This window comes from Taeniopygia guttata, chromosome 7 (assembly GCF_048771995.1).
Source record: "Taeniopygia guttata chromosome 7, bTaeGut7.mat, whole genome shotgun sequence".
Classification (NCBI taxonomy): domain Eukaryota; kingdom Metazoa; phylum Chordata; class Aves; order Passeriformes; family Estrildidae; genus Taeniopygia; species Taeniopygia guttata.
The window spans coordinates 22,855,481-22,875,433 of record NC_133032.1 but is presented as its reverse complement, the minus strand read 5'-3'; the positions used below and the strand labels follow the sequence as shown (position 1 = coordinate 22,875,433).

At 37.3% G+C, this 19,953-nt stretch overlaps 2 protein-coding genes across 9 annotated transcripts in view; both read left to right on the top strand.

The window, feature by feature from the left end:
- On the top strand, window positions 1-13,879 carry SGO2 (shugoshin 2). 3 transcript variants are annotated; one of them, XM_072932391.1, is made up of 10 exons: window positions 5-336; window positions 3,749-3,833; window positions 5,751-5,908; window positions 6,463-6,638; window positions 6,990-7,067; window positions 7,800-7,882; window positions 8,253-8,479; window positions 8,936-10,873; window positions 11,690-11,834; window positions 13,451-13,879. In XM_072932391.1, exons 3-10 carry the CDS (start codon window positions 5,764-5,766, stop codon window positions 13,554-13,556), a joined length of 2,898 nt encoding a protein of 965 aa, XP_072788492.1. In that variant the 5' UTR covers window positions 5-336; window positions 3,749-3,833; window positions 5,751-5,763; the 3' UTR covers window positions 13,557-13,879. The 3 variants fall into 3 exon arrangements, with proteins under 3 accessions (XP_072788494.1, XP_072788493.1, XP_072788492.1); XM_072932392.1 differs by lacking the exon at window positions 6,990-7,067 and having other exon boundaries at window positions 3-336; XM_072932393.1 differs by lacking the exons at window positions 5,751-5,908; window positions 6,463-6,638; window positions 6,990-7,067 and having other exon boundaries at window positions 1-336; window positions 3,700-3,833.
- A 3,471-nt stretch (window positions 13,880-17,350) lies between these two features.
- Window positions 17,351-19,953, top strand: part of AOX1 (aldehyde oxidase 1) — a 38,952-nt gene continuing 36,349 nt past the window's right edge. For 2 of the 6 annotated variants that reach the window (XM_030277724.4, XM_072932390.1), the window contains exons 1-3: window positions 17,415-17,570; window positions 18,511-18,568; window positions 19,516-19,612. In XM_030277724.4, coding sequence (XP_030133584.3) covers window positions 17,511-17,570; window positions 18,511-18,568; window positions 19,516-19,612 — 215 coding nt within the window. In that variant the 5' untranslated portion in view covers window positions 17,415-17,510. Of the gene's footprint in view, window positions 17,571-18,505; window positions 18,569-19,515; window positions 19,613-19,953 lie in introns of those variants that run through there. The other 4 variants (XM_030277723.4, XM_030277722.4, XM_041717550.2 and 1 more) reach the window with 3 other exon arrangements.

Sequence of the window (19,953 nt, the reverse complement as noted above, 5' to 3'; positions counted from 1 at the left end):
ACGCTGCTCCGCCCAGGAGCGGGGAGCGCCGCGCGGCCTCGGCCCGGAGCGCGGGGGCGGCGCTCAGGCCCGGCCGGGCCGGCGCCCGCGGTGCCTGCGCGCCGCTGCTCCGCACAATGGCAGCGGGCCGGGCCGGGCCGGGCCGGGCCGGGCCGAGCGGGGACAGCAGCGGGGCAGCCCGTGCGCCCCGGCCGCGCCATCCCCTCCCGGATCCCTGCCGCGGCCAGCCGGGTGTGGGGGCCGGCGGAGCTCGGCTGCCGCTGCTCCCCGGCGCTGCCGCGGGGCTCCCTCAGGCGCCCTCCAAGTGTGGCTCACCCGCCTGCAGTCGACTGCTCTGTAAGGCACAAACCGTGCTTAATTTGGGTTTTTTTTTTAATTATAAGTGCGGGTTTACTCCGAGTATGTTTGATTCTTTTGCTGTTTCAACAGTCTCCATAGTAAGAATGTTAGAATGGTTTGGCTTGGAAGGGAACTTGGAAGATCATCTACTTCCAACCACCCCCCGCCTGGAACACGGGTGGGGCATCCACAGCTTCCCTGGGCAACCTGTTCCAGTGCCTCACCACCCTCACAGAAATTTTTTTTTTTTCCCTCTAATAGCTAATACAAACCTGTTCTCTTTCAATTTGAACTTGTTTCCTCTTGTCCTGGCACTACATGCTTGTATAAATACTATTGTTCATCTTTCCTGTAAGTTCCTTTAAGGTGCTGGAAGGCTGCAGTTGGGTCACCCCAAAGCCTTCTCTTCTCCAGACTGAGCAAACCCAATTCTCCTCAAAAGAGAGGTGCTCCATTCCTCCAGTCTCTTGGTGGCCTCCTCTGGAGTCACTCCACCAGGTCCCTGTCCCTCCTGTGCTGGTCCCCAGAGCTGGATGCAGCGTTCCAGGTGGGGTCTCAGAGCAGAGGGGCAGAATCCCCTGCCTCGCCCTGCTGCCCACGGGGCTTTGGATGCAGCCCGGGCGCGTTTGGCTTTCTGGGCTGGGAGCGCCCATTGCTGGGTCATGTCCAGCATTCCCTCCACCAGCTCCCCCCAGGTCCTTCTCTGCAGGGCTGCTCTCGATCTGAGAGCAGCTTGAGCTGACTCCTGACATGGTGGTGCTGGGTTGATGGCAGATGATCTTGAAGGTCTCTTCCAATCTTGATGATTCTGTGATTCAGTAATGCAGGCAAGATGCCTCACCCTCATACAGTCATTTAAAAAAGACATTCAGAAAGTGTCCTGCTAAATTCCATGTCTGACATAGAGTTGTGTGGTCATCAAAATGTATGCAATGAACAATAGAAAGGTAAAGAAAACAGGTTCTTGTTACACTTTTGTCTCAGCCTTATTACACAAAGCATATATATATACATATATGAAAAATATTTTTTTAAATGCAGCTGCATTTTCTTAAAAAAAAAATTGCAACATTATGTCTAGTTCCCATTTAATTCTCCTTTATTTGCTTACAAAGTTTGTTTTTTTGGCCCAATCATACAGTAAGAAATAATCCTTTTGGATACAACTTGCACATAGGAGTGCAAAAAACAGCACCAAACTCTGGATTTGTGCAGACTTTCTGGAAGGTATCAGATGATTATATGTTTAGAATATATAACATACAATATATTATATAAAATACATAATATTTTATATATCATATTTACTATAAGGTGAGATAATTAAATGTTAACACTGTATTTTTATTGCTACCTGAAGTTCAGTAAAAATCCACTTACTGAAGTGTACATTGCACATATAAGAAATGTGCCTACATTGTATTTAAATAGTTTATTCAGTTATATTTGCAATTCCTATTGAATTTCCTCTAGTATCATTCTAATTTTTTACTCCTAATTTCCTTTTGGCGGTGTTTTGTCACCAATTTAAAGTATTTAAAACTTCAGCTACAGGCTCACTTGCAAAAGACCAAACAATATGTAACACACAGCAGCCAGCTAAAGTTTCAGCTGTGTCCCTTGCTTTATTCTGGTCTGTTACTACATTTTTATTTTTGAGATTACCTAAATATTCATGGACTACTGTGTTTTCAGTTAATATTTAGGACCATAAACTTTTAATTCAGACTTTCCTTCAGTCCAATGGAGAACATTAGAGGAAAGAGCCAAATAAATAATATAAATCATCATCTGATCCTAGTACAGGGATAATAAATTCTCTTTGAAATTGTGTAACTCTGAGTGATCACTTACTACTTAAAACTCACTTCTTTTTATCTTAATGCAGATTTGCATTCAAATGGCAGTTCAGGCCATGTAGCAAAGCCATAAAGTAAACACATTTCATTTTTCTTGGCATCTAATCATGCTCCACTTGCAGCAAAGAGAAGGAATGGCATGCCAAGCACCAAGGCTCCCTGTGCTCCCTGGACAGTTCTTGACCAAGAGTGTACCCAGAAGTCAGGTTTCTGATGCTTAATATCTAATGAATTAACACAAGTTACATGTCACTGAATGCAATACAGGCTGATAATTCATGGATGTTGGATTTACTGTAAAACAAGCGAAAATAAGTATACTAGATGGGTTTTGTGGAATAATGGTATCTTGTTTAACTGTATCTTTAGTAAGGATATGTTTTTCCTTACTCACTGGGAATAGCTCATGCATACCAATTGCAACTTAAATGTGGCCATTGTTGTCAGATGTTATTGTGTAAGTACAGCTTTTGGTCTTTCTCACTCTAAAGCATTCACTTAATGAAGCTGCAGTTTTCCATGCTTCTTTTCACCTTTAAGCTGGCTTGGTTTTGCCTCAAAAGTCTGAACAATGCTCCTGTATTTCTGCATTGCGAGACCAGAATGCTATACACAGTTTCAGTCAATACACGTGCACACACACACATATAAACAAACAATGCAATAGGTTTTGGACCTTCAATTTAACCATGTGAATTACCATTACAATTCAGGATTAGTACAGCATTTACTTGGCATAGAAGTGTGCAGCACAACTAGCAAAGTGCCTTTTGAGCTGCATGTTTTGGGAAATGAACACAAGGATGTTTTTGTTTTGGTGTTTACTAGTTTCCCAATGAAGCCAGGCTTACATGCTCATCCTCTGTATATTTGTGTTTCACTTCACTAATTTCAGTCAAATTTGATGGAGAGGAAGAGGCATTATGAAATGGATTTTTTCATTAAGCTTGTGCAAGAAGTGGTGTGATTAGAGAAAGATAGGTTCTTAAAACTATAATTTCAGCAAAAGCTGTATCATGAGCTCAAATCTTGTTGGCCCTAAAAAAATCCAGAGAGAAGCTGTTCTGCATAATCTACCCACCAGAAGTGCTTTTGTCATAGATCACACTGTATTAGGCACTACAGGATTAATTCTTCTCAGACATGAATATGTATGTATCTAGTTAGGTACAAGTTCAGTTCCCACATGATTAGAGCTTTCACAAGAGTCTGTGTGTCTTTCCCTCACTACCTTTCATTTCTATTCAGTTTAAAGACCAGTCATAGGACCCCAAGTGACTGAAACTCATAATTCTGCTCTTAATATACATTTAAGATATATAGGCTGTGAAACTTGGCAGTGCTTTAAGTTCTTCCCTACTTTGAGTAGCTGGTAATTAACTGGAGATTTGTACATGTGGAGTGTTCCAGTGTGGGAGTTCCTCAGTGAAGTGTAAAGGAAAGTATGACCATAGGTGGAAATGCAATACTTCACATTTTATTTTAAATTTATTGCCCACAGTAGTGACATAAACACTAAATGGAAGCAAATTGGTGATTGCCTCTTCTAGACTTGCAGCCGTTGTGGAATTTGAGGAAATGAAAACTCATTGCTGGATCTGGAGGAAAACACTGCCTTGTGGAAAGGAGGAGGAGGTAAGTTTTATTTGACTGGTTTTCTGGTATTAAAGTTATGTAAGGTTATTTGCTCTTTTATGTGGCCAGAGTTTTATAGTGGCTACAGTCACCTCCAAGTTTCCTTGTAAGGGAAAACGTACTAAAGGTATATGATGTGTGCTGGATCAAAGCTGTATTTTAAAGGTTTTGCACCTTCAGGGCCACACTGAGAAACTCTGTCATACATCATTCACTAGAACAGGTAGAAGCGAGGGATTCTCCAGATGCTATTTAGAGCAGATTATGAAAATAGTAAGTTCATGAAGATACATTTTCACATAATGCTACTTATATTTCATGTGTGATTTCTTTGACTTACTTTATAGAATATTGTAATGTTGGCACACAGCAAAGTAAGGTTTTTGTGATGATTACTGAATTACAGAAACTGATGCTTTTTATTTCAGTCTTCTGCATCTCTGTAAATCTTAAAAAAAAAAAAAAAACATTAATTCAGCTTACTCTAAAATTTCCAATTCCTGGGATCAAATTAAGCAATTAATGTCCAGCTGAGCTAATGGTAGAACTCAGCACATGTAGCCAGTAAAAGAGAATGTATGTGAAGAGACTGTTAAAGGGCTTTTGGACTTAAAAGAGATTTTGGGGGAAAGCATTTAATAAGACTAAAGTACTTCCATGCAATTCACAATCCTAATATTACCTGAATCACATTAAAACTGGGCTTGCTCAAATTGTGTTGTCAGAAACTTCCTGTCCTTCCAAGTCTGTAGGATGCAGGCAGCATATAATCTACTAGGCTGTAAATTTATCACGCTTTTCTTCCTAACTGCCCTGATTCCTGTCTCTACATTGTTGTTCCATGTATTACTAATAGCTCAAAATCAGCCATAAAGAAATTTAACTTGCCACTGAGAAGGAATTATGTGGTTTTCTCCCTTAAACGTATAGGAAGTCTTTGAACTGAAAGACAGACACAGCAAACTCTTACTAAAAATCTCTGACGGCTAAGTGGAGTATCTGGAGTTTTCTACTCCCTTCCTCACAGTGCACTGAGATTGATGCTAAGCGTTCATATCTTTAATGTCTATTTCTTAAAATTTAATTGTATGCTATTAATGGTTGGTATTGAAAATGGTTTTCAAAGGTACGTAGCTGGGAAGTTACAAACACCCAACTCCTTTTCAAACCACACAAGAGATGTCACTAACGAGCCGGAACCGCGGGTTAGCGGTCAATGACCTCTGCGTACCCCACTTCTGAAAGCGGGGTGCATTCGGTGCAGGACGGAATGTAAGAGCAGAGCGGAGCTGTTTTAACGTGGCGCACTCCGCACCGGTGTGATCGCCGCACCGCGGGCCGCTCCCCGCGCCGGGAGTCCCGCCCGGCCCCGCGCCGCGCGCGCCCGGCCCAACGGCCCCGCCCCGGCGCGCGCGCGGCCCAACGGCCCTGAGGGCCCTGAGGGGCCGGGCGGGGCCTCGCCGGGAGCGGCCGCTCCGCGCCTCTGCCGGCCGGTCTCTGCTGCTCTTGCTTTCTGCTTAATTTTGCTCCGTTTGTAATGTGGTTCATTTAAATGCGTCAATTTTAAGTCTGTCCTGACAAAGCATAAGCTGGTCTGGTCGTATTGTGAAGTGGTAGAACCTGGGGTTTTTCCCATCTTGTGTATAAACTCGTATAGTTAATGTGAGGGAATAGGCAAGCTAAAAAAATCTATGATCGTTTCAGGTTTCATGGTTTGCTGGTCAAGTATTGTGTCTGTGCTAATGTCTCATTGTGTTGATTAATTCATTACTCTTTTAATTAACTGAACAAAGGTAAAGACTGAAATAATTCTTTCAACTTCAGACACAGAAATCCTCGTAAGACATCATAAACTCAATTTGAAAATTGACAAAAAGATAATTTATTTGTTTGGATGTTCCCCTTGACGGTGTACAGATTCATTCTGAGGATGGATAAAGGCGCAGCTGCTAAATCATCATCTGCTATGTTCACCTCAAATGCTGCCAAAGGATGGATGAAGAAGAGAGATGGAGCATTACAAACTGCAAAATGGAATGCTTCTTTAGCTTTTAAAATCAAAACTAAATTAATAAGTAAGTCCTGTTAAAATAAAACGGAAGCCATATACTGTACTTAGAATGTATATATGGCTTTAAAAGGAACTGTATTTAACATGATTAGCTGAAATTCTGCCTGTTACAACCATTCTGTAACAGATAAGTATAGGTAGGTTTTCATAAAGACAGTGGGAACATTTATTTTTAATATAAAGCTTTTTTCTTTATGTTGTCAAAACTCAATTTTATTATGAGAATGTTTCAATGTTTTAATTTGTAAAATTTATAATTTTTAAAATATTTGTAAATATTTTTATACCTGGGAAACTATCAATTTTTTAATATTTTCTTCTTAAAATAATCTTATGTTCAAAAATCCAGACTAGGGCAGAATCTATGCATGATATAAACTTGAAACAGAGAAGTCATCAGAATGACAGCTACATAAACCGTTTTATATTGGAAAGTATTAGGCTTTGCTGTTGTTGCACCAGAACCTACAGATAAAAATGTTGTCATATAGTGATAGTTCACACTGAGAGGGCCTAGAATTGAAGCTCTTGAAAATAATGTTATTTTGTCTCCTTTAGATAACTCATCTATGTTTAAAGTATCTTTACAACAAAATAACAAAGCATTAGCTGTGGCTTTGAGTGTTGAAAAAGAAAATTCTCGCAAGCTAAAGAATGAGAAGATTTTTCTTCAGAAGGAAGTCGAAAAACTGCAGCTTCATAATATCTCGCTTCGTCAAAAACTAACCTGTTTGGTATGCTGCAAATAATATTATTTATACTTAGAACAGCTAAACTAAGCTTTTATAATTTTTTTAACTTAAAATTACTTTTTAAAGTGGTGGTTTAAAATACATGTCTCAGATTTGTAAAGTTATATAATCTGACAGCATAATCTTTACATCTAATTTTTCTTTTTTAGCTTTTCTTTAACTATTTTGTCTATCAGTGTGTATATCTATAGCTATTTTAGTCCCAGGTTTACCTTTATATTTATAGGTATTGAGATGAGTTTGTGCTCAATTAAGTAAAAAAACAATGCAGCATAGACTCACCTTTTATATCTTGTCTCTTCTTACCACTTAAAATATTTCTATTACATGCAGAATAAAAGTCTTATTGGAATAGATGCATTTTTGAATGAAAACCTTTTAACTGCAATAGAGCTAAGCAGTCCTTCTGAGGTAAGATGTGTTTTCAACTTTACTGTATTGAACTCATTTTCCAGGCTAAGATTTTCAAAGCATCAAGTTGAGTACAATATTGAAATACTATTTGTATTGTAAAACGTTTACCCTAACTCCTTAAAACTTGGGATTAAACCAGTATATTAAAATATATTGAATTTTACTGTACTGAAAATTTAGGATTTAATCTGGTTTCCAGAGTATCTAAAAGTTAAATATCAGTTAGCCTGAAAGAACCATGTGGTTAAAAAAAAGCTTAGCACTAGAGTATGTAGTGAGCAAGTTACCTGCTTTCCTTGCTTAGTGCTGCAATAAATATCTTACATCTGGAAACTTAACCAGAAAACATAGTCCATGTTTGTCCTTGTGTCATGGAAAAAATACAGTGAATTTTAAAACAGGAAAATACTGTGTTGTCTGTTCTCAACTTGCTTAGTGTTGCTCTGTGCTTCTATATGCATAATGTAGTTTGTATGAGTTATAGCTACATTTAGAAAGTCTGTACATTCCTTTGGGATAAAAGTAGGTTATGTATTTTGATGAATTTTGTAACAAAATATTTTGCTTTAATGTTAATGCATGTGTTTGAATATCATGTGTCTTCCATCAGCGCATGTATTTTTTTCCCATTAATTTTTGTGGGGTTTTTCCCCTGTGGATATTTCCAATACTTAAAACATAAGAGAATATTTAACTATTTGTATTTCCCTTCTGTTCTTCTTTTGAAAGGATCTCCAGAGTTCCTTTCCCCTGTCAGCTGGCCCAAGCTGCCCTACTGGTGACAAGTTCAGGGGTGCACGTCGGTCAGCTCGGTAGGTGGTTGTATGAAATGCCAGAGGTGGTTGGTGTCTTTCTCTTTCAGCTAATCTTTGTACATTGTCCTAGGTAGTTTTGAGGTAATGAGAAATCATTTCCTGTTTAATCCAGAAATTACTTGTTTGCAACTCAGAACTCAGAGAGAGAGCGGTAGACCAACTTGTGTTTGAGTAACTCGCTGCTTGTATCATGTGATCTCACAAGCCCCAAACAGGATTTGCTATCATCAAAAATATATTTGCCCCAAGACAGACCCCACTATCATACTTGACTTCTTGTTTTCAGCTTAAAGGAACATCTTGAACACTTGAATGTCATGATAGAAAATGTAATAAAAAGCTTCAAAGCAAAATTTTCTCTTTTCAGATCTGTAGAATTGCCAGCAAATCTTCCTTTCATTGCAACAGCAAATGCAGAGCAGCAGGGTAGCCCTTCTCTGGGCAAAGCATCAAATTCTTACAAGTGTACCACTAATGTGACAGAGGAAGTACATTCAGATCAAATCAAGTTTGCATCACTCTTGCCTTCTGGTACAAATAATCAAAACTTAATTGAAACAGAACCAATGGTTGACAAGAATAGATTTTTGAAAGGTATGCTGTATTTCTGTGTAAGAGATTTATTTTTCAAGCTCTCTGAGAATTAGTATTTAATAATTCATTACTCAGTGTGTAATACAGAGGGTATAATAAGATTCCTAAATTGTAATAAACTAGTGAAAAATAAATGCTCATCCATAAATATAGGTGTTCTGACAATCATTTATAGAATAATATTCATTGAAATTACATAGCTAAGATAACCAAAAGATAGCTGAAGTTGTTATAGGAAAATAGTTTTATTTATGTCCAATTTCAAGAGTCTAAATTCAGTAAATTGTTAAATTAGCTTCAATTTACTACATTTTTAAGGACCAACCATAGAATGTGTGTATTCCTTTTTTTAAAAAGTGTAATTTTTCCATACTTATGGTTCAGCCTTCAATAGTTTTAAGCATATAACTACACTGTCTTCTTTTCACCAAGCTGCTGAATTTTTTCTCTTTGCAGATAATCTGCTGGGTTCAGAATTAGGTTGCAATAGTGCCTTTCTGACTCATGGAAAAAATACACAATCCTTAGAACAGTCTGAGGAGCCTACAGAACAATATCATGGTAGTTTATTGCCATCCTATGAAAATGTGACTGAAAGAAAGAAAAATGCAGTACTTTGTAAGTCAAAAACTCAACCTAATATAAAGTATTTTGATAAAAAATGTAAGTCGTTGAATCTGCCTCATCATGATATCAACAGGAGCAGCAACACCAATGATAGGAATTTGCAGGAAGGTTCAAGTGACTTGTCTTGCCTAATTCCTTCACCTCTTGAATTTAACAGTGAAAGTAAGAAAGATTTTAACAAGCTGCTTTTTACTAACGTGATGAAGCCTGAAGAGACTGTCTATGATGATGATATGGAGTTGACTGCCAGTGATGCAAGTGAACTACTCACAGTTACAGCAAAAAGCAATTATAAATTGCACCAAAATAAAATTAATAATGCCAAGTCTGACAAAATATTACCAAATTTCAGAAAAGTAAAATATTCTAAGAAGGATAAAGAAAAAATTAAAAGCAAGACTGAAGTCCATTCAAATTTGCATGCAGAAGAAAGGCACTCTAGGGCTGACAATAATGAAACTTCAGAAACTACTGATTCACAAACTCAGCTATTCCAAAGTCAGACAGAACAGCTACCTACAGGAAATCCTGTAGAGCAACAGAATAGAACAAGGAGGACATACCAGGTTAATGTAATGAATCCAAGAAAACAAGAGACAAATAAAGGAACTTTGTCAGAAATGTCTGCAGAAGTGGAAAGCAGAATACAAAAAACAGACTCCTGCTCATCTGTTAACAAGATCCCACCAGAACTTTATTGTGCTGAAAATTTAGCATTCCAAGATAACATTTCTGATGTATTGCCTTTACAGGAAGGCTTTCTGAATACAAATGAGAAAGATAACAAACCAACAATAAAGAGGAAAACTTCTCAAAAGCTTTCCAAAGCAAACACAGAAAAATCCTGTAGAGAGGAAAATGGCCAGAATGGAGAATATATTTCAAAAAAATCTCAAACAGAGATAAACCAGTGTGACAGCAGCAAGAGAAAACAAGATCAGAAGAGTATTATACAGAGAAAAAACAACAAAAAAAGTAGTTCCAGACAAGGTAGAGAAACTGAAAATGACAGCCCTCCTGAAGTTAGTCAGAAAGTAGACCAAAAGAGCAGCCATTTTTCATCAGGCAAATTGAAGCGTACATTGACAAAGGCCAGCCGGAAAGCTTATATAATACCAAAGGAAAATCTTACACGGTTCTCAGTTTCTAAAAATGAAGAATTAAAAAATAAGGATTCATTGCTTGCAGAGGCTGGAAAGAAAATAACTGTAACTCAGCAAATGCAAGTAGCTTTAGTTACTCAGAATGGTGTAGCTCTAAATACACCACAAGCTAAAGAACAGGCTGATGATGCTAACAGGTTAAAGAAGGTAGATTCCTCAGAAGTGGCAAATAAAACATGCCACATAAGTAATTTTCCCGATAAGCATGTAAAGCACAAACAGAGTTTTAGTTCTGATATTACTGACACCAGACGAGAAAAAAGTTATTTCAGGCATATTGCTCAGGAGGTTCAGAATATTTTGGATGACCAGGAAGTCCCTCATGAAATGAATTCCTCTGTGAGTAAGTCTAAGCCTGTGATTGAAGTTGAATGCTGTAAGGTTACGCCATTCAAGGCAGATAGCTCTTCCCAGGAAGGTCTTCCCAATGTGGAGCTCCCAGCTCTTGATAACCACTATGCTTCCATCAACTTCTCTATACTGAAAAGCTCTGAAATCCACAGGCAAAATGATCATAATGAAGCACTGGATGCTGAAAAAACAGAACAAAATATGGATCATATTTCTAAACAGAGTGACAAAAATACTCTGACACCTTGTCATGGTAAGTGTGTGGGCTAGAAAGGCAAGGCATTTTGAATTAGGTAGTGCCTGAAATAGTGGCAACATGTCTTCTCTTAATTCTGTCCTTTCATTGCTTGTTAAGAGCAGATAAAACAGGAGTGGAAAAGTGTAAGGAAGAAAATCACCAAAATCTTCTATATTGTGTATTAGTTACAATATCTTCTTAAATTCTGGTGACTAGTAACCTTGTTACTTTTCAATATATCCCAAAATGATACTTAGTAGGGCAGATATAAGTAGTCTACATTCTTGAGAAGCAATTTTAGTTAAAGCATGTATTCATTTTCTGAAGAATTACATTATATTCAAAAAGTTGGGGATTGAAAGATAAAACAGATTGAGCTTTTATCCAAGAGAAACAAGGTAGAACTACACAGTTCCCTTCTTAAATGGAAAATATATCTGGACTATAAGATTTCATTTTTGTTTCTTTAGAAACACTGCAACTCAACAGGAATTCTGGTATCTAAAAAGTATGTTGAGTAGGTTTTTCTATAATCTGCCCATGTGCCAATTTTGATGTGACAATCTCTTTTTTAAATAAGATACATTAATAACATAAGAAAACTTTAATGTAGCTGGAAGATAGGCTTAAATTCTTCTATAATAAATGCAATTATTATAACGCAATGTAGTGGAGTTAATACAATGGATTTGTGCTGAGTATCTTTAGTGTAGGAGCAGTAATCAATGTACCTGAATTAAGAAACACATATCAAAAATAATTATTAATTGGAGTTTACATAATGATTCAGGAAATATTTAAAATTAAGCATATAAACTGCTGTATTTACAGAGAGAAAAGCTTTCCAAGAACTGACAAATACTAGTATACAATTTCACACTTCTGTACCTAAATCCCCCCAAACGTTAGAAGATTCAGCAGCACCACTGAGACGAGGCAGACCCGCTATTTGCTACAAGGAACCAAATCTTCACAGGTAGGTACACATAAACTGGGGCTTTTGTTCTTGTCTTTTTCATGCATAACTAACCCCAGTAAAAACTGGTTATTAAACCCCTGGAGAAACAGTTGAGCTGTCACAAATCTCTTTTGCAAAGATACTTCAGTGTTGATATAAAGCTTCTCCAGTTAGTGGGGCAGAATTTCCAAGTGCCAAAGTAAGACAACAATAGTATTCTAATTCTAAGATACATAATACTGGACTACTAGAAAATAATAGTGAATCTTAATGTTTATCATGATATAAACCCCTTTAGAGATTAATAATTATTAATGTTATACTTAAAGGTAAACTACACCATAATAATGTTCTTGTAATCTTGTCAAATGGAAATGAAATTTATGTACTAATACTATATAATTCAGTAGTTTTATTCAACTAACTGTATGTAATATAAAAAATCATGTAAGCTATATTAACTTGATAGTTAGTTATATTGGATATATTATTTTATAATTAATTTCCCTCTTATTGTTCTTAGCAAATTTAGTGGTGCAGGATTTTATAGATTATTAAAAGACAAGACATAAATTGTGAAATGACTTCTAAAATTTAAAAGGGGATTTGAAACCCAACCTTCCATTAAGAAAACTGATATATTTGCCCTTACATTAATGATCTAAATATAAATAGGTTCACTATTTCTGAAAATATTCTGTGGGATTTTTGCCAGAAAGTTGTTGAGGGTTTTCTATTTGGTTTGGATTTTTTTTAGTGTAATATTAATTTAAGGAACAGTTCCACTGTGTTGAGTATGTGTTAGTAGGATGTGTATTCATGAGGTAAAGACAGTAGGAAGGCTTCCCTGGAACAGGGAAGAGAGTGAAAGGGTTATAGCAACTTACTTTATGACAAAGGTATAAAAAGCCTTTTTTTCTGGCCATACTGTGGCAGGAGAAGATAAATGCCCAAACTGAAAAAAAAAATTAGAGCACTGTTCTCATACAACCTCAAAATATTTTTTACTTCTGTGAGTAAGCTAACAATTGAAGCAGTGAAACTGAGCAAAAGTAGGAGCTAAAAGTAATGTAGGAAGTCTTCACTTTACCATTGGCAATTCAGAAATATTTATGTCAGATAACTTATTAAAAAAATGGAAAGGGATTAGAGTCACACTTTTACATTATTAATTTACTTATATGTTAAAATTCGGCAGTATTATATACTGACACATTACCACTCTTACCCCAAAATGATAAGTTCTGTATTTCTGAGAAATGGTGACTAATAATAGAAAAAAATGTTGATGTCAATCAACATTTTAGACTATTGTCTCCTATTTATATTTTAGCTAGATTTACACTGTCCTGAATGGGTGCTGGTAAGTGTTTGATTTAAATAAGTTTTGAATTTTGTTTTATAGAAATATCACATCCTAATATGATAGAGGTCACATATTTCTAGCATTATTTTGGAAAGCAGTAGTTTCTTGCTTTTTCAGACATACTTATTTTCCACAAATTTAATTTCTTTAGTGTATCAAACTTTCATTCATGCTATTTACCATTTGAATTATTATGACTACATTACTATTGTTGCATATGTGCTTGATGATATTAATACCTGATGTCGTTTACTTCTTTTCTTTACAGCAAATTAAGGAGAGGGGATCGATTTACAGATACACAATTCCTGAATTCTCCAGTCTACAAAGTAAAAAATAAAGGAAATTTTAAAAGCAAATCAAGATTTTATTGAGGAAGAGAGACTTGCCTTTATGGACAATACTTCTAAAATGGGTACAATTGTTTATGTATATATGTAAATGTTTAGCAATATAGAGTGTTTGTTGTTCTTTGATTAGTAAAGGTCTTTCACAGTGAAATTTTCTGGAGAAGAACCTCTATAAAAGGGGCACAGAACACTTTACTGAGGAAGGCATATACAGGTTAGGCTCTCTCCTGTTTTGCATTTCTGGTCAGTAATTTATAATCTGTTCAAATGGTTTGCTGCACTTCTTAAAATGTTAGAAAAGATATGTTTTAATGAAAAATAAAAATAAACCAGCTTTGGGAATTGTACTGTGAGTTTTTCATGTTTATTTTGAGTGGAACCATTTCTCAGTGCTGGTTGGAATGGATACACGCATGCCAAATTTTTATGAATTTAGTGAAATAAATGGAGATAGTCTTTTTTTGATAGTTGACTTTTGGATTTGAGAGAATCACACTGAGATTTTAATAAGGAAATCTCGTTAAGAAATAATGGTGGGAAGTCAAGTGCCCACAGTATGTGCCAGAGGCAGCAGGGAAAAAATAAAGCCCTGCAGGAGGAATTCAGTAGCAAATAGGATCTAGACAAAGCAACACCTTGAGTTTCCACTTGAGAGTGCCAGTGTGACGATTAATACAATAATGTCATACCATTCAGCTTTCAGGATTTTCTACTGCTTCCCCTCTGCATTCCATAATGTGCTGTCAGCTGACAGCTTTCTGGCAGTATCTGATTTGTAGATGCTACCAGAGGCCTACTACCCACACAGTTTTTACACATTACAATGGATAAGGTTCAGGTTAATTTTGCAACAGAGAGGCATTTTTGATGAGACAGAGATAAGTTAACTTATTTTGGTTGTAGATGGTGGTTCTTCATGCATATACAGTAGATGTTACCAGTTTACACAGGCTTAAAAATTGATCAGACATATTAATGGAAGAAAAATCTATAAGGAATTACCAGAAACACCATTTCTGGCACAGGATGTTTCTGAATTGCAAATTTTTGAAGGCTGGAAGATGATTCTGTAAAAGCCTTACTATGTCTTTGACCAATTTTTGTACATTTTCCAAGGACATTCCCTTCTGTCATTTTCAGAGACCAGTTCTTTGGTTATCTTGATCTTGTGTCTGATACAGCATGTGTCTTATTAAGAGGTGTAACTGATACTCTTAAATTTATAACATATTCTTTAAAAGTATATTCTTAAAATATAATATATTCTTCTAAAAATTGTAATATATTCTTAAAAGCATTCTTTTAAATGTATTCTTTGTACTTCATTGTAGATTACATTGTAAGCTGGGAAGCTGATGGAGAAAATAGTCCTTTAACACTTGTTAAAGACAAGAAGGTGGTTGGGAGCAGCTGGCATTGATTTGCAATCAGGAAATCAGGCTTTATGAACCTGATAGTCTTCTCCAACTAGCTTGGTGGGTGAGGGCAGAGCACTAGATGTTTGTCTCAATTATAGTAGGGCTTTTGATATTTTCTCTGATAACAATCCACAGACAAACTGACAAAGTATGGATTTGTTAAGGGCACAGTGAGGTGAGTTGAAAAGCTTGAAGGTTGTGATTAGTGCCAAATGGTCCAGCTGGAGGCAAAACATTAGAGCTCCTTAGGGGTTCACACTGCTGCCAGCAGTGATTAACACGTTCACTAACAACCTGTACGAGCCTGTGCACCCTACACAAGTCTGCGGTTGATGGGAAACTGGAAGGAGTGGCTGAAACACCCCATGATTCTGTCACCGTTCAGAGGGATCTGGTCAGGCTGGAGAAATGTGCTGAGAGGAATCTCAAGTTCAGTAGGAGGAACCTACATCCTTCTGTGAGTTGCCAGAATTTCAGCTATATATTTTGACAGAAAAGGGACTCGTACGTATCAAAACACACTCCTGGATATAACTTTTAGGTGTGTCCATTCTACATATAAGTCTGGAATTCTAACCATAAACACCAAGAGGCATAAATGTATTATTTACAAGCACTTAAGTAATACCACAGCTATTTTCTGCTGTGGTTATTTTGTTATTGTCTCTAGCCCTAAGGCAGCTTCCTCAAGATCCTGTAGGACTTTCCAGGTATGAATTTAGAGTTAAATGTGTCACTAGTGAGATAGTTTATGAAGGGGACATTTATTCCCTAAACAGAGAGCTGTCTAGCTGTCAGTTGCAAAGATCATGTAGAGATTGTAAATATACAGCAGTACGAAGAGCAAGGTGTTTTCATATAGAAGCTTGCAGTACAAAGTGTCCAATCAGTATGAAAATTCTTCTAATAAAAAACTTACCTCATCACCCAGGCAATGTCATCTGCACTGTAAAACAGCTGTTAATATTATCTGGGAAGTTTCAGCAGACAAACTTTTATTTTTTCTTTCCGATACATGCTGTGTACGTCACCCCATTAGCCAAGACAATTATGAAATGGTGCAGAAATGGTTGGGAAGATAAATTCTATAATTTTTCAATGTTATTTTTTAGAAAGAAGTGCGCATCAAAAGTATTAATCATTTTTCCTTGTTTTTTGTTACCAAGTTTGTAATTATTTTATTTTTAATTGAAATGTTCTTGCTAGCTTTCACTATTTATCAATAACAGCAGCTGTGTCATTAGAAACCCTCAAGAAATACCTGTTAAAACTTGTGTTCCCAGTGCTGGCACTGCAGCAGAAAACACAATGGTTTTTTAAATGGTTGTTTCTCTCTACTGCCTCTGGTTTGAAATCTAGAAACAGAGGCACATGCTTTATCTTCCCAGAAAATGAATAAACTCTTTGGGGATGGGCTTAATTATTTTTTCAGTGAAGGTCCTGTTGTTCCACACAGCCTCAGGTGTTACCAGCTAGACTGCTAGGGTGTCCCAAATACAAGCATGAAATTTTGAATAAAAGTAAAAGGCCTAGGTCTTTATGCCTGCATCTCTTCCATCCCTTTAGTATAGATATCCTTCAAAGTGAAAAAGGATAAAAAAGTGGCCTGAAGATCACAGAAATTCTTTTAAGTAACTGTAAAATCATATTATTGCTACTTCCCTTCTGTGCTTGTTTTCTCCATCCTCACTATTGTTGCTCAAATTGATGTTCAATAATAGAACACAGAGAAAACTCAGTTTGTTATTTCTGAGATTGCATTTCTTTTAATTGTTACACAAAATGATCACATAAAAGCAGTATAGAGAATGCTGCTTGTCTTTGAACCTTCACTGTATGTGCTTGTTTTACCAGGTCATTTGATAAATTAGAAGCTCTTTCCAGAAAAATTATATAAAAGCAGCTCATGCTTTTGACATAAAAATCAATGTGTAGCCATCAGCAGGAATTAGGATAATTTTGCTGAGGATAAGGGAATTTGAACTTCTTTTTGTAGCTTTAAAGTTACTTTTTCTCATGGTTACTCAATTTAATTGAAATTTTGTGGGAAATTGATTCCATATATTTTGATACAAAAAGAAGAAAGTATTTTTTTCTATAAACCCTTGGAAGCACAAGTAGCCTTTACAAATGGTTATGATACCTGCACCTCACTGCTGATTATTTTGTGAATGCAAGTATAAACAAAAATCCCATTGGTCTCACAATCACTACATTGCTGGATTTTATCTCAGTTTAAAATTACTCTTGGTGATTTTATTATAAGAACCGGATAACAGTGCACAGTGTTAATGTTGCCTTTTTGCTCTGCAGGAACACCTGTGTCCTTTGAGAAAGTGTGAGGTATGGCTTTGCTTTCCAGCACTTAAATAACACCTTAGAAGGCTGAAGTAATTAAATACTTGCAGTCAGCTCAGGAGGTTGAAAACGATGCCCGTACTATCCCCGGACCGGCCCCGCTCTCCGCGCCCGCCCCGCAGCGTCGCGGCCCCGCCCCGCATAACGGGGCGCGTCCAGCTGCCCGGGATTGCCTGCTGCTCCCGGCTCCGGGCTGCGGACCATGGCCCTGCAAGGGGCCGCGGCGGCTGAGGAGCTCGTCTTCTATGTCAATGGGAGGAAGGTAAGTATAACCAGGAGAGAGAGAAGGGCTGCTGTGCCGGGAGAAACCCCGAAGGGCAAAGATTTGGCTCCCTTAGACTTATTCATACGAGTGTAATAGAATCCTCCCACAAACCTCCAGAAGAAGGCTGGATGGTTGCATCCCATTTTGGCTAGCTCTGCTGTGTTTGGGAGAAAAACCGTGTCAAAGTGAAACACACTTTCAGCCGGGTATCAAACTTGGCTGGTAAGCAAACCACTTTTTTCATTTTTAGGTCTGGCTTCTCATCTTTGATGGTGTCAGGTTTTCAGAGGCACAACTGAAAGCAAGACTCCAGTGCCCAGATTTAGACTATTGAGTATAAAGATAATATTGCAAGGCCTGGTTCTTGATCCAAAGCAGCTGTAAGAAACTAGCTGATTCTAAGTGACCAAATAAGAAATACTGTACTCAGTCAAGAATGTAGGTATTTCTGTTGCTCTCTGTTGTCAGTTTCTTACAGCAAGTGAAGGTTAATATAAATAAAACTAGAAAAGAAATTGCTACTGCCGATAGCCTTACAGGCTTCCTCTAATCTTTATTCCAGTTCGTCAGAGTGCCAGGGAGACTTTAAATCTTCATGCTGTCTTTAAAGTTAGTTATTTATGCTGTCTTTAAAGTTCTGCATTCTTATTTCTAGTGTGGCCGAAGGTCAGTTCCCTCAGTATAACGTTTCACTGAGCAGCAGTTATTTTTAATACTTGCCAGGTGCCCTATCACTTCTTTTCTGGAAATGCTTCTGTCTGAAAAGGAGTTTCCAGAAGGAGCCCGAACTCTCCTGCCGTGTTTGGCAATTAGTGCAGTTCTATGAGAGGGAAGCGGAGAAGGATTCTCTTCTGGTTTTGTGTGAATGTAGTCGTGCCCTAAATTTTGAAAAGCCTTGGTCTCTTAATAAAACCTTGTTTTTACTTTCTTGCTGTAGATAATAGAGAAAAATGCTGATCCTGAACAAATGCTCTTGGCTTATCTGCGAAAGAGGCGTATCCTTTTCTTGTCTATTCCCTAAAGTCACTCGTGAAAGCCTTATTCAAGTAAAATTCTAAATTTTAATTCAAGGTTTAATTACCAGATTAAGGAAGTTGTGATTCCTTTAAGATAAATCAACCACACTAAATGATGTCTCTTTCTTAATCCAAATATTCTTCAGTTGAACTGCTGTATTTTTAGCCTGACTTTTAAACACACAAAGTATGCCATCAGGCACAGTGAATACATGTCTTTGTTCCTCCCCTCCCACCACATAAAGAAGTCTAAAAACCTAGTGGTCAGTAGCTTGACAGGAGTCTCCAAGTTTTGTAATAGTCTCTCTCCTGGTAAAGGGGAGATATTGTGATGAGAACTTGAGGCTAATGGAATTTTATGGGGCAAAAAGGCATCTTCCTTCTGGTGTCTTTGGAGCATTAAAATAGCTGTTTATTGATTCACAGTTTTAGACTGGCCACTGTTCCAGATTCACAGAAATGAACACTTCTCTCAGAAGTGTGATCCTTCAGATGAGATGCAAGGCAAATATCCTGACTATAAGTGGGCCTTCTGGGAGAAACTGGGAAACTGGTTTTAGTGTTCCACTGGAATGTCAGATATACAGCTGGTTTGCCCATTACATATTTCTTCCTTTTGAGTTTTGACTTGGAGAAATATTTTTCACTTCCCTTTTCTGTCTCAACTTACTCCTCTTCCAAAATAAATTATAATCAAGTTTTCTGTTTTCTTGGGAAGAGGATTTTGGTCTTGTAATTCCTTAGCTTCCATCTTGCTTTCACTGGAAATTTTATTCCAATATAGAAAGGAGTCTAGTACATATGCTGATACCAAAAAAATCTGTATTCATTAGGGGTTTAGGAAAAAAGGTGGTTTCAAGCCTTTGAGTGGAATAAAGCCCAGAATGGAACCAGATAATTATTTTCCCTAATGAGAGCGTTTTCAGTCTGTCTTACAGGAACTAAGTATGGCTGTGGAGGAGGTGGCTGTGGTGCTTGCACAGTGATGATATCAATTTATGAACCAGCTTCAAAGAAGATACGGTATCCTCAACAGAATATTTTGAAATCTGCAGAAAATCGATTGTTGACACCATTTACAGATATGAAACCTTAAAAACAGAGTTTTAGAACTTGTACTTAATTAAAAAAGCATCTAGAGGAAGGGTCACTTTAATCCAAAAGGAGAATGCTGTAAAAATTGCTGTTGATTCAGCTGTATTGTAAATTTGCTGAACTATCATACTCAAATGCTTGGTTTACTTATGAGTACTGATAGCACCTGCAAGAGGTTGTAGGAGGCATTGATTTAAGACCCTTTGGCTTGACCACTGGAATGTGGCTCCTACCTGCAAGTCTTTTCAGTGGTTTAAATCCAGCTGGTA

Bases quoted from the DNA above. Each gene is read 5' to 3' on its own strand.
- SGO2 (XM_072932391.1), top strand. From the start codon at position 5,764: ATGGATAAAGGCGCAGCTGCTAAATCATCATCTGCTATGTTCACCTCA. The intron at 5,909-6,462 runs GTAAGTCCTGTT...TGTCTCCTTTAG, and splicing joins AATCAAAACTAAATTAATAA to ATAACTCATCTATGTTTAAA. The intron at 10,874-11,689 runs GTAAGTGTGTGG...CTGTATTTACAG, and splicing joins TACTCTGACACCTTGTCATG to AGAGAAAAGCTTTCCAAGAA.